The sequence below is a fragment of the Melopsittacus undulatus genome, chromosome 17 (assembly GCF_012275295.1).
Source record: "Melopsittacus undulatus isolate bMelUnd1 chromosome 17, bMelUnd1.mat.Z, whole genome shotgun sequence".
NCBI classification, from domain to species: Eukaryota; Metazoa; Chordata; class Aves; order Psittaciformes; family Psittaculidae; genus Melopsittacus; species Melopsittacus undulatus.
The window spans coordinates 39,583-53,761 of record NC_047543.1 but is presented as its reverse complement, the minus strand read 5'-3'; the positions used below and the strand labels follow the sequence as shown (position 1 = coordinate 53,761).

Sequence of the window (14,179 nt, the reverse complement as noted above, 5' to 3'; positions counted from 1 at the left end):
CAGAAGCCTGTGCCCTGGCTGTGGCTGCTCTACCACTCACTGACCGAGCAGCTTCTGGATCAGCAGCTATTGGGCATGGAGGGGAAATGGGAGGCTTGGTGGGAGAAGGCGTTAAGGGAAGACCCATTGCTGTGAGCAGAAGGAATCAACCACATCAAGTTCAGCGGCACAGACACAAGCTCGGGGCGAGTGGATGGGGCAGCCCTGAGGCAAAGGCCTTGGGGGTGTCGGGTGAGAAGCTCCCATGGCCCCGCTTCATTGTTCTCTTGAGCCGAGAACCCCTCCGTGTGCTGGGCTGCGCCCCCAGAGCGTGAGCAGCAGCTCGGGGAGGGGATCCTGCCCCTCCTGCAGTCCTGATGCAGCTCTGGGGCCGGAGCACGATGGGGACGTGGAGGCGATGGAGCGAGGCCAGAGGAGGGCAGGGGGATGCTCCGGGGGCCACAGCACCGCCCGGTGCCCGGGTCCGCACTGGCTGCGCTCCGCCCGCCCCACGCCACAACCATAGAGCCGCACGCACAGACAGGCCCGACAGCACCGGGAGGCTCCGCCCACTCCGTCCCCACAGCGCTTCCGCCGCGGCCCGGATGCGGAAGTGCGTCGCCGCCATGGCGGAGCTGGCGGTGGAGGAGCTCGCTCAGCTCGAGTACCTGTCGCTCGTGTCCAAGGTGTGCACGGAGCTGGACAATCACCTGGGCATCAACGACAAGGACCTGGGTGAGCGGCTATCACCGTGCGGCGGGGCTGGGACGGGGCTGTTGGAGCCGCTGCTGGCGGCCGCGGAGCGGCTTTCGGACTGGGGAAGAAAAGGGTTGTTTTACCTCACAAAACCGGCCATGAGGGGGAGGAAAAGCTTCTGTGGGGGCTGCTGCGGCAGGAACGGACCCGCTGCTGGTGGTAGCAGCGCTGCTGCTGCCCTGGGTGTAGGTAGAGCCGCGGAGCAGCTTCTACCCCAACGTGAAGCACTTACAAGGCCTCGCAATTATTTCTCCTAATTTCCTTCCTGTGTTTTCCTCGCAGCCGAGTTTGTGATAAGTCTCGCGGAGAAAAATACCACGTTTGAGACGTTTAAAGCAGTTCTGCTGAAGAATGGCGCTGAGTTTACTGTGAGTGAGAGCTGAGCACTTTCCTTAGCCTGGTTTATCTCATAAAGCTGCTTGTTTTAAAGAGAAAGGGCTGGGCTTAATGTCTGTTGTTGTTTTCAATAGGTGATCCCAAAGGTGATTGAAACTAGAAAAGTCACTTAAATGGAATAATCAGAATAGTTTTCAGATTCAGTTTATTACATATTTTTAGGATTTGCCCAGTGATATGTTTTAAAAATGAACCTACATCTTCAGAATTGCCCTTTTTCTGTGGTGCTGATAAGCCCTCACTGGTGCTTTCTCAGAATGGAAGCCAGGTTCCAGTTGTGCTTTAGACTAAAGCATTTTATTCCATTTTTCAGGATTCCCTTATTAGTAACTTGCTCCGTCTCATACAGACCATGCGGCCCCCACCAAAATCCTCTATGAGCAAAGGTATGGAAAACCAAAACTCTTGCTTGGTGGTCTTCTAGTTTGTGGCCATGCTTTGGGCAACTGGTGTAATACTGCTCGAGGCTTGCAAGGCTTTGTATCTTACTGTGGAGTGGGAGGCTCTCTGTTGTTAACAGTAGATTAGCAAATCTCTTTAGCCTCTAAAACCACTCTGAGTGTGCTATTGGAAGTATTTGTGTCTTTCACAGAATCACTGAAACAGAAGGCTGAAGCTTTTCTATTTTGGTTTTGGTTTTTCTTTTCTTTCTCAGACACAGTTGTCAAACCCAAGTCAGAGAAGGAGAAGCTGAAGGAATTGTTTCCAGCTCTTTGCAGGCCAGACAATCCCAATATCAGGGTACGGTCATGCTTTTAGATTTCCTTTGTATATGAAAACATTATTTATGATTGTGTTTCTTTTAGTTTTAAGTTGTCTCAAGTTTTTTTATGTTAGTGTGTTTCTTGCTGATGCATGGAGAGAAGCAGACTGTGAGAAATGAAATGCAGAAGGTTGATATTATTGCTTATAGTTTCCAAAAATGGTTGTTCCAGCAGTTGCCACGTGGAAGCTGTTTTGCAGGATATCTGGAAGATGAGGCTCTTGTGACATGGAAGTTGTAGTTGAATCCTTTGTTACATAGTGCTCAAACTCATGATGGATTACAAACTAGATACACCTTTTGGCCATTCAAATGCTCTGAGGGATTTGCATGTTCTATTTTTGTAATAATTTAATGTATTGAGGCAGAGCTTTTTGTATAAAGCAGAATCATCTCAATATTGTGCCTTTACTACTTTTATTCCCCTAGAACCTGTATTAGATCTTATCTTTTTTCCTCTTACATGCCTTCTAAATAGGCATGTGAGTGGTTATTCTTTCTGTAGACTGATTATCAGCCTTCTTACAGACCAGTTCTCTGTTCTCACAGACTATGCTAGATGAAGATGATGTAAAAGTGGCAGCTGATGCCCTTAAAGAACTTGAAGCTCTGATGCCCAGTGCAGACAGGCAAGGCAAGCAGAGGAGCAGTGACCACCGGTAGGTTTCTACCATGTGTCTGAGGAGTGGGTGGTGGCAGTTGGCATTTCCTGCTTTCTCTGTTCTTATGTGGGATTTCACTGCAAATATGTTCTGTTTGCTACTCAGGGCAAAGAAGAAGAGGAGGAGCCGGAGTCGTAGCAGGGACAGGAGGCGAAGGCACAGATCTCGCTCTAGGTCTCGTTCCAGAACTCGGGATAGGAACAGGGGAAAATCCAGATACCGGTCAAGGAGCAGAACTTGGAGTCCAAGTAGGGACCATAAAGATCGAGACAGATACGTTGAGAGGAGCAATGAGAGATGGAGAGACAAGCACATTGACCATCCCCCACCTGAGGAGCCTGCCATTGGAGACATCTACAATGGCAAAGTCACAAGTATAATGCAATTTGGATGTTTTGTGCAACTGGAAGGACTAAGGTACTTTCTGCTGTTCATGATAAGTCTGGTACTGTTCCATGTGAATTCCTTTTCCTTTTAGCATCTTAGAGGTTCTAAGGCTGCAGTAAGGAATGCTCAGCAGAGAATGTTCTTACAAAAGCTAATTTATGAACATGCACAGTCAGTTGACAACAAAATAATGCAGACTGAATCGGGACTATCAGAGTAATTTATTACATCTCAGGCCCCTCTGCTTCACCTGCAGGAAGCGTTGGGAGGGCTTGGTCCACATCTCAGAGCTTCGAAGAGAAGGACGTGTTGCCAATGTTGCTGATGTGGTGAGCAAAGGACAAAGAGTAAAAGTTAAAGTCTTATCCTTTACTGGATCCAAAACCAGCCTGAGCATGAAGGTATGGAAGACATTCTGTAGTGCTTATAATAAGTTTGTGGTGTCAGAATTTTTAAAGATTATCCCTTCTTTTGCCATTTTTAACTCTTTTTGATGAAAGCTAATGCATAACCCCTCAAGGAGGAGTTAAAAAACCTTGACCTACTGTTCCATATTTGTGGCCCATTACTTCTTACTCATTTCCTATATAGTCTCGTGATGTCATGTTCCTAACAAGTTTTTGACTTGATGTGGTAGCTAAGTGACAGCAAACCTCAAGTTGTTGCTGTGTTTGTCTTCCTTTTCTAGTATGAGAAACTAGCATTTTCTGTGTCTGGGTTGCTGTTGGCAGTAGTCTCTCTGAGAAATGTACTTGCCTTTTGTGTTAGAGGAAGCACTAACGTTAAAAGATGAGAAGCACAGCATAAATAGACTGATCAATTAATCTGATGTAGGATGTTGATCAAGACACTGGGGAAGACTTGAATCCAAACCGGAGGAGAAACCTGGTTGGAGAAACTAATGAAGAAACATCTATGAGAAACCCAGACAGACCCAGTCACCTGTCCCTGGTGAATGCCCCAGAGGTGGAGGATGACAGCCTTGAACGGAAGCGCCTCACCCGGATTTCAGACCCAGAGAAATGGGAAATAAAACAGGTGTGTTCTTGTATTCATAGGATCTCAGAATGGTTTGGGTGGCACCTTAAAGCTCATCCAGTTCCAACACCTTGCCACTAGAGCAGGTTGTTCCAAGCCCCATCCAACCTGGCCTTGAGCACTGCAAGGGATGGGGCAGCTACAGTTTCCCTGGGCACCCTGTGCCAGTGCCTCAGCACCCTCACAGGGAAGAGCTTCTGCCCAAGTTCTCATCTCAATCTCCCCTCTGGCAGTTTAAAGCCATTCCCCCTTGTCCTGTCCCTACAGGCCCTTATCAGAAGCCCCTCTCCAGGTTTCCTGTTGGTCCCTTTAGGCACTGGGAGCTGCTTTAAGGTCTCCCTGGAGCCTTCTCTTCTTTAGGCTGAATAAGCCCAGCTCTCTCAGCCTGTTTCCAGAGGTGTTTCCAGCCCTTGGACCATTCCTTTGTTCAGCAATCACAACATTCTCTTGTTCCTGTTTTACAAATCTAATTGTATTAGAACCGAGACCTCATAGACATGAGCTGTGTTTCTTCATGTTGTGTTCATTCTCTTCCCAGATGATTGCAGCTAATGTGCTTTCCAAGGAAGAGTTTCCTGATTTTGATGAGGAGACTGGGATTCTTCCTAAAGTTGATGATGAAGAAGGTACCATTTCCAAGTAGTCTTATTGTAAATTCCTTGTGTTTCTGGATGTGTTTTGATTCCGAAAGAGATAGTGATATAAGTGAATGTGAAGGATCTCACAGTTTGTTGTGATCTTAAACATCTGGAACTAGGGTTGCTCTAGCCTTGTTATTAGTGCCATTTGGATGTGTCCTGTCTGTGCATTCTTATTTGTGGTGTTTTCACAAACTTTGTAAGTACATCATAACCCAGAATATCCAGAAAGCATGGTTTGAGGAGGTGCTTTTATGTACCTGAAAGGTGTTTAACAATTCTCATTTGGATTTCAGATGAAGACCTGGAGATTGAATTAGTTGAAGAAGAGCCACCGTTCCTTCGAGGTCATACTAAACAGAGCATGGATATGAGTCCTATCAAGATAGTAAAGGTAAGAGATATCCAGCACTAAACCCAATGTACTTGATTTAATTAAATATATGGGAGTTTAACAACTGGTTTTCCACCTGGACATTACTGAGAGCCCAGAAGAACATGGTCACTGAACTGAAGATCCTTTCTTTACTTAACTGGTGACAGTGAAGTGAAATAATAGAACCAAAATGCATGTTAGACTGCAGCAGCAACCATTTCACATAAGTGTTTTAGAGCATTCTTTCTCTGCTGTGCTTTTTCTTACCCTCTGAAAGCAGAAGATGGTCTAGATATACTTATTTTTCTTCGGCTGTCCCATAATCCTTCTGATTTGACAATGTAGGGATGCTGCATATTAGTCATAACCATGGAAGTTCATGAGACCATGCTAATTGAGATATTCTGAAAGTTAAATAGATAAAAAGTTTAATATGTTTTAAAGCTTCTGAAGACCAGTGGTGACAGAGAATTGAAGGAGTGGGAGTGCCTGAAATCTTAGCTTCTTTCTTGCTTTTCAGAATCCGGATGGTTCCTTGTCCCAGGCTGCAATGATGCAGAGTGCCTTAGCTAAAGAAAGACGAGAACTTAAACAAGCCCAGAGAGAAGCAGAGATGGATTCCATCCCCATGGGGCTCAACACACACTGGGTGGATCCTCTCCCTGATGGTATGTCTGAATATGTGGAAGTGTGAACTGTGCCATGTTTGTGACAGTTGAGCAACCCAGGAGAAATATCTTGATGCTGTGTTTATCTGCTTCACTTGTCAAGTGAGGCAAAGAAACGCTTTGCTACTAAAGTGGAAATGGGAATGTCAATGGAAATGTACAGGTGTATCCTGCTATCCATGAAAAGCATGCTGTGGGTGGTGAAGCATGGGTTTCTTTTATATGGCAATTAATGTAATAGTGGGGGTATGCATGTAGGGAACTTAAATACTTAAATCCACAAGTATAGAATGCATGGGTGATGGGTAACAGGAGCAGGATCATCAGGGTCTCTGCTGTGTGAACCTAGATGTAATGGTGAGATTATTTCCTTCCTAGTGGATGGAAGACAAATTGCTGCAAACATGCGAGGTATTGGAATGATGCCCAATGATATCCCAGAGTGGAAGAAACATGCATTTGGTGGTAACAAAGCTTCTTATGGTAAGAAGACCCAACTTTCCATCATTGAGCAGAGAGAGAGTCTCCCAATCTTCAGACTGAAGGAGCAGCTGATACAAGTAAGGCTCTTGGAACAGCATTCTTGCTTGAGCAAGCAGGAACATCAAATCTTGGTTTGGCTTGTTGTCATGTGAATAGCCAGTTAATCATTTTAAGTGCAGAGCTGTAGCTTGGAATAATTGTTTTAAAGGATTATGTATCTGCATATTTTAACAAACATCCATGAATCTATTGACTGTAAGTCAAAACTGAAACTAGCATCATGTTGGCAGGGGATGAATGGTTAAGCAGTTTGCTGACTTGATCAGTAAGAATATGTGTGTGATTTTTTTGTCTGGGTCAGCAGCAGGTCTTAGTCGAGTCCTACATATACTGTGTTGAGTTGGTTTGGTTTGTGTTTTGTTCATAAATTTTGACAAGTGTCTCTTTTATGACCTTTTCTAGGCTGTGCATGACAACCAGATCTTGATTGTTATTGGAGAGACAGGATCTGGGAAAACAACCCAGATCACCCAGTACCTGGCGGAGGCAGGGTATACATCAAGAGGAAAGATTGGATGTACTCAGCCTCGCAGAGTGGCTGCAATGTCTGTTGCGAAGAGGGTGTCAGAGGAATTTGGTTGCTGCTTGGGACAAGAGGTAAATTTTCGTGCTGAAGATCATGTCAAAATAAGCATGAAGAAAAGTGGAAAAGATCAGTCCTAGAGCTAGTTTGTTTGTGTGCCTGTGTGTATCTGCCTGTGTAGGTAGTACAGTGAGCTTTAAAAATAATCAAACTGCGAATTAATGATGCTAAGAACTTAATTCTGGAGCTTCAGTTTCTGTGCACCTCCTCTTCCTAGGTTGGCTACACCATTCGATTTGAAGACTGCACTAGCCCTGAAACTGTTATCAAATACATGACAGATGGTATGTTACTGAGGGAGTGTTTGATAGATCCTGATCTGACCCAGTATGCCATTATCATGTTGGATGAAGCCCACGAGAGGACCATACACACAGATGTACTCTTTGGACTCCTGAAGAAGGTAATGCAACGTTTGATGTTCATTGCTTCGGTGTCCTCTTTGTGCTATGTAGGAGCTCACAGGAAAAGGCACACAAGTCAGGTTCATTCCTTTGCTCTAAGAGTCTCTTCTGAAGCAAAACAAATGCTCAGAAGGGTTTGTAGTCCAAACTTTCATAAGATGAGCCTCTGCGTGAAGACACAGTAAGTAAAATTTATCAGAAACAATAAGAATTGGCAGTCCAGGATGTTTGCAATGATAGATGAGCAGAGGAGTGTTCCTGCTGTGATTTTTCCTTATCTCACAAAGGCTTTCTGCAGTAGGTTTGAAATGTCACCTTAGCAGATGGTTTGTTTTGAAATTCTTGATACTGCAATGACCTGTCCCTCTACTCAGACCTTAGACTTGCTTTTACTGGTCATATTTTTCTGGCTTAAGTGCCATATGTTAATAGTCCCAGAGGCATTAAATAACTTGAGAATGTTTTTTGCTGCTACAGACAGTGCAGAAGCGGCAGGATATGAAGCTGATTGTGACATCAGCAACATTGGATGCTGTGAAGTTCTCTCAGTACTTCTATGAAGCACCAATCTTCACCATTCCTGGCAGAACGTACCCAGTGGAAATCTTGTACACAAAAGAGCCAGAGACAGATTATTTGGATGCCAGTTTGATTACAGTAATGCAGATCCATTTGACAGAGCCCCCAGGTGAGTAGAGAAGTGGTGGTCTAGGGTAATGGGTCATTCAAAGACACTAATCTATAGGCAAGGTCTTTCAAGTCATGGATCATGTATTAGTAACATGAGAAAAATGCTCTCAGCACTATGCTCTGTTATTTGAAAATACAGTAAATAAAATGCTGAGAAAATTGGGTGAAAGACTGAAGTAAGTTGCTTCTGGCTAAGTTGTTGCACAAGGGCTAGCAAAAGTTGGGGATACTCTGCTCTGAATGGAAAAGGTGAGGGATGGAAGGGTGGTCATGCAGGAGTTGTACTGAACAGTATTGATTCTATGGATGCTGTAATTTACTTCCTGTGTAGGTGACATTTTGGTGTTTCTGACTGGTCAGGAAGAGATTGACACTGCCTGTGAAATCCTCTATGAGAGGATGAAATCCCTAGGACCTGATGTTCCAGAGTTAATTATCCTTCCAGTCTATTCAGCTTTACCCAGTGAAATGCAGACCAGGATCTTTGACCCTGCCCCACCAGGAAGCAGAAAGGTAAGTTCAGCTTGGTGTGGCTTCAGTTTCTGCTGGTATGTTTTAATAGTGGAGTGTATTACACTGCTGATCATCTGATTGTTAGTTACAGCTTCAGACAAAGTAATGTAGTTTTGGAGAAGAGGTGGTTTATATGTAGTTTAGTGCATGTTTTCGCAAGTGTATAGGCATGTGTACATGTACATGTAGCATGTGTACATGCCTATACATGTTCTCTAAGCCTCTGAAAATGTATATTGAAACCTCTGATGCAGCAAAATTCTGGAATGTTCTCAGTCTGCTTTTTAATGCTGCATTTAAGGGATATTAACTTCAATGAAACCTAAATGCGGTTCCTGTTGGATGGTTGTAAATTTCCTATCAGCGAATAACAAGAGATACATTCTCTGGAGGATTCTTCTCTAAATATGGTCTGTGAGTGATAGGCAGGAATTCTCTCTGTAGTCAGTGCAGTGTGTTTACAAGCTTACAGTGGTCTTTCACTTGGTTTTATTTATAGATTATATCGTGCTTTTTCCCATATTACACAAATGTAAACCAAATGTAGATATACTTGAAACTTGTCCTTTGATTATAGGTAATGCTCCTTTCTGTTCTTCTGTGAACACATTTCTCCTTTAGATGATAAATGACAGCACTTTTAACTGCTTGTATCACATAGAATGGGTTGTTTAAGTTGAGCAGCAAGGTTGGCTTGGCAATCAGACACAGAACTGCTGCTAAATCACTGCTGTTTGCAGGTTGTCATTGCCACTAATATAGCTGAGACATCTTTGACTATTGATGGAATATATTACGTCGTTGATCCTGGCTTTGTGAAGCAGAAGGTTTATAACTCCAAGACTGGAATTGACCAGCTGGTTGTTACACCAATCTCACAGGTAGGCATTCTGTGTTTGAAATCCTTTTTTAACCCTGCTGGTCATGTGTATCATGATGATGTGGCACACAAGGACATGAAAGCAAAGTGAGGCAATAACAAAGCCATGTTTTTGGTAACAATCTGAGATTCCTTCAGGCTGTGCCTAAGGAATACATACTTTCCTGGTTTGTATTGGAAATCTCTTCCTATTAATACAAGAAAATTGTGATTAGTTGTTAATTTTATTTGGCTTGTGTTCACCTGTGCCTGTTTGATCACTGAGATGCCTTGCTCCCTTTAGGCTCAAGCAAAGCAGCGAGCAGGAAGGGCTGGGAGAACAGGACCAGGAAAATGCTATAGGCTATATACAGAGCGTGCTTACCGAGATGAAATGCTAACCACCAATGTGCCTGAAATCCAGAGAACAAATTTGGCCAGTACAGTACTTTCCCTGAAGGTGGGTATTTCCCCAGCTTGTAGCAAGCTAATGTGATCATAAGGATTTCAAGGAGCAAGTGTCTGCCTCACCGTGCAATGGTGCTGTGGCTGTGGCTGGAGTTTGGTGTCTTCCTTCTCAGTGTTTTAACTTGGGTTTTCTTCACTCCCTCTCCTCAGGCCATGGGAATCAATGATTTGCTCTCCTTTGACTTTATGGATGCTCCCCCAATGGAAACTCTCATAACCGCCATGGAGCAGCTGTACACTCTGGGAGCTCTGGATGATGAGGGACTGCTCACTCGACTTGGGCGCAGGGTAGGCAAAAGAGAATACTTCTTAGCACTGTCAGGGTTGTAAATATTCAGGGGGTGACATGAGAGTAGTTGTCTAAGGCCTTGCCTAGCACTATTGATTTCCTTTTGCTATTATTCTCTTGTGTTTTATGGGTAGCTTTTCACTTATTGTAGTTAATGTACCTTTTTCTGTTTAAGGAGCAGCTATTATTTCTCCTTATTCATAGGATTACTTTTATTAATGTCTAAAAATGCCTATAAGGTATTGGGATATTCTTGGAATAGTGAATATAGCCAAATAATTTGCTTCATGTTGAGTAAGGTTATTCTGGGTAAAGCACACTGCTTTGGAAAGGAAGCATGGAAGAAAGGGCCAGTGCTCTCTTTTGCACTGAGAGAACTCAAGGTTTTCCCAAGATGTTGCAGGGTAACTTGAAACAGGTTTCTTGCAGATGGCGGAATTCCCCTTGGAGCCTATGCTGTGTAAGATGTTGATCATGTCTGTACATCTGGGATGCAGCGAAGAGATGTTGACAATAGTCTCCATGCTGTCTGTACAGAACGTGTTCTACCGGCCAAAGGTAAGGAATTGGCAGTGTTACTGTTTGTATGGGTTTTCTGTCCCTGCTTCAGAGTGAGCATATTTGACACAGTAAATCTGTAGCTTTGTTAGACTATTTGCTCATTCATTACATTTCCAGTGTACCTTTTGGTTAAACATCCTGTAGCTGTGGATGCTGTGGTAGTTTCTTTACAGATGGGAAGATGGAAGTTAGAAATCCCATATTCTCTTTTGTGTTTTCCACTAAACACGTACAGCCTTAAACCAACCTTACATCTTAAATCAACCTTAGTCCTACCCTATGCTGGTTTCTTTTAAGGCAGCAAGCAGCAGCCTGTGCTGTGGTAGGATTTCTCAGTAGCAGACTCTTCTTGAATCCATTATTTCTTCATTATGATGAACTGCTGCAGTTGAGTCTAACTTCTATTTTGATCTGGGTAGCCACAGTATTTGATGAATGTTTTATCCGCACATTGGAGAAGTGGGGAGAGGTGGGTAGGTGAGCAGGGTCAGAGCTGCTGCTTCAGCTCCTTTGATGATGAGTAATTGAAGTTGCTTTTAGAGTGGTGAAAAAATAGCTAGTTCAGTGCATGCATAGGCTTCCTACTGTATGCATGAGCCACTTAGGTCCTTCATCTTTCTTCATTGCTCCCTTGTCACCCATAGGAAGCACTTTAGGGAGGTCTACTGGGGTCTCTCTTTGGCAAGAACAGTTCTGGGCTTTCTTTTCATACAGGCATGGTTTTGGCCTAGTGAGAGCCAGTGACCTTCAGGTTCTCATCTCTTTGGTGCTTAGCCACTCACCACTCCAAATTTTGTGTTGTCTTCTCAGTCTTACATCACCTATTTATTGGTGGATTTAAAATGTCAGGGTATGAGTGACAAGGAGCCCGTGTCCTTCATGTTGCATGGGGATTGTCTCGATGCTGATTGATAACTATTTTATATATTAGGATAAACAAGCACTTGCTGATCAAAAGAAAGCCAAGTTCCATCAGACAGAAGGTGACCACCTCACTCTACTGGCTGTCTACAATTCCTGGAAGAATAATAAGTTTTCAAATCCCTGGTGCTATGAAAACTTTATCCAGGCCCGATCCTTACGCAGAGCCCAGGACATCCGCAAGCAGATGCTGGGCATTATGGACAGGTGAGCATGGCAAGAAGCACAAGTGGTGACTTTGCTTTCTCGATGGTTTTACATTGTAGTAGACCTGAACAGCTCTAATTTCCTTTCTAACTCTTGTCTGGCAGGCACAAGCTGGATGTGGTATCCTGTGGCAAGGCAACAGTTCGGGTCCAGAAAGCCATCTGTAGTGGCTTCTTCCGAAATGCAGCAAAGAAGGATCCCCAGGAAGGCTATCGGACACTAATTGATCAACAAGTAGTCTATATCCACCCATCCAGTGCTCTCTTCAACAGGCAGCCAGAATGGTAAGGAAGGCAATATCATGTCATTTTCTGTTTCAGTTCAGACTTCATAAGTTAAAAGCTTGTGGTGTGCATTGCTTGTAGGGTACAGATCAAAGTATAGGCCTCTGCTTTTTAGCTCTTTCTGCAGTTAAAATTAGTGCCTGTGCAGAGGTGACATGGACTTTTTGAGCCAACGACAGGCCTGAAGCCTGCACTTCTGTGTTTCTGTATTGTGGAAGTGAGTTTAAAACACTGGGTGTTAGGGAGGGGGTAGAGAGGAAAATCGTTTTAAGTGGAACAAAGTAGCTCTGTACTGAAGAGTAATTGTGAGCTAGCAGAGGAAAAATAAGATAGTTCTTCTGGAGTGTTCTGAAGCATAAGGAACCTTATGCAGAAGGAGGGTGAAAGGGAGATAAAGGGCCAAGCTTAGATACTCCAGCCTTTGCCATCTTTCTCTTGTTGGGAAAAACTGAGTTCCAAAGTTGCTGTCCCTATTTACAGGGTGGTGTATCATGAGCTGGTGCTGACCACCAAGGAGTATATGCGTGAAGTGACAACTATTGATCCTCGCTGGCTGGTGGAATTTGCACCAGCTTTCTTCAAGGTTTCTGATCCAACCAAGCTGAGTAAGCAGAAAAAGCAGCAGCGACTGGAACCTCTCTACAACCGCTACGAGGAGCCCAATGCCTGGAGGATATCACGGGCATTCAGGCGGCGATGAGCCTGCTTCCCTCAGGAACTCTCACTGTGACTTCTGTACTGTTGCAAAGAGTCCTGAAAGGATGGACCTTGGGTTGAAGCTTAATTCCAACACGAACAGGAAACAAGTCTTTTCAGAGCAAAAGCACAAGGGGGCGATGTGTGTTAATGTCAACAGTTAATGTCAGATTCCCTAGCTGATATCAGTGTTGTGAAGTGGTCCTTGAACCATTGTTCCTTAATCATTCTCCTTTTAAGAGAGAAAACCCCAGGAGTCTGCAATCTGGGTGATGAGCTGAGCAACAGCAAAAGGATAATGAGCAGAAAATAGTTGTTCTCCAGCCTGTGTTCTGAATGAGCAGAAAAATGTGGGCTGGAATAGTTTATTTCTGTACCCTGCACAAAGGGATTTATATCTACTCACACTCTTATACAGTGGCTGGTTTGGAGGAGCTGCTTGGTCTCCATTTTTCCTGTTTTATGCATTTTCCTGTTCACTGTAACTGTCTCTTATGCAAGCCGTCTGTGGTGAGATATTTAGTATCTGTGGCTTTGGGATAAGGCAGAAACGATCCCTTGAAACCCAGCTAGGATGTCAGTCATACTTGGCCAATGGCACAGGTCAGACTGCAGGTCTTATCCTTCATCACCATCTTCTGTGTGCTGGAGGCTGATGTATTGAGCAGTAATTAACCACATCTACTCTGCAGCACGGCTCTGTCTGTGAGCATAAGTGCTTACAGATGTCTCGCCTTTCTCTACAATGCCTTGTGTTTTATTTCCACTTGCAGGGCTCGGTGACTTCACAACTGTTGGCTTTTTGACTACAATGTGCTCTTACAGCTCACTTGTCTATGAAACCAGTGTGTGCTGTGGCTGCTGATCCATCTGTGAATTACTGTTCCTGTTGGGAGCAGATGAAACTTAACTTGACTTCAGAGCTGCAGATTTGACCCAATCTTTATTTTTCTCCTTTCTAAAGCTGGGCCATTTGCTAAAATCATTGGTGAGTAGATTCTACACTCTGTGGATTGGAGAATGTTTCACATTAACAAATAGTTCAGTTGGAAACCTGTGTACAGAGGTGGGCAGGAATGTTGTATATACTGGTTTATTACGTTGTATAAATGCCCTGAGCTTTTTCATGCTTTTAGATCTTCATAAAGTTAAATAGAACTAGAAAGTTATTCTGCTTGGGGAGGTGTGGATCTGAATGATCAGTCTCTGTGGCCAATGTCCATGTGTCAGCTGGTTGTCACAAGCACCACATTCACAGCAGAATACCTCACATGTTCCCATGTACATGCACACGTCAAAACCCAACTGTTTGCTCTTCATACAAGAAAGAGAAGGACTTGTGGTGGTGCTGCCCTTGCTCCTGGCTCTGCGGCTGTTCCCCTGCCAGCAGGTACAGCAGAAGGTGCCAGTGTTCCATTGTGATCCTTCAGTCCTGGCTGTAGGACTGCTTGTGTTTGTTTATTGAACTCCACCATGGTTCAGAAGTAACCAGGCATCC

General features: G+C 44.1%; 1 protein-coding gene across 1 annotated transcript; it reads left to right on the top strand.

Moving 5' to 3' along the window:
* Positions 1 to 601: 601 nt before the first annotated feature.
* On the top strand, positions 602 to 13,856 carry DHX8 (DEAH-box helicase 8). Its single transcript, XM_005139856.3, has 23 exons — positions 602 to 714; positions 1,018 to 1,103; positions 1,445 to 1,517; positions 1,787 to 1,872; positions 2,444 to 2,553; positions 2,662 to 2,973; positions 3,200 to 3,344; positions 3,778 to 3,981; positions 4,520 to 4,607; positions 4,916 to 5,013; positions 5,516 to 5,663; positions 6,042 to 6,223; positions 6,609 to 6,803; positions 7,007 to 7,192; positions 7,671 to 7,881; positions 8,215 to 8,396; positions 9,137 to 9,277; positions 9,560 to 9,715; positions 9,874 to 10,011; positions 10,442 to 10,570; positions 11,505 to 11,701; positions 11,806 to 11,985; positions 12,466 to 13,856. The coding sequence occupies exons 1-23, from the start codon at positions 606 to 608 to the stop codon at positions 12,683 to 12,685; spliced, it is 3,576 nt and encodes a 1,191-aa protein (XP_005139913.1). The 5' UTR covers positions 602 to 605; the 3' UTR covers positions 12,686 to 13,856.
* The last annotated feature ends 323 nt before the right edge of the window (positions 13,857 to 14,179 follow it).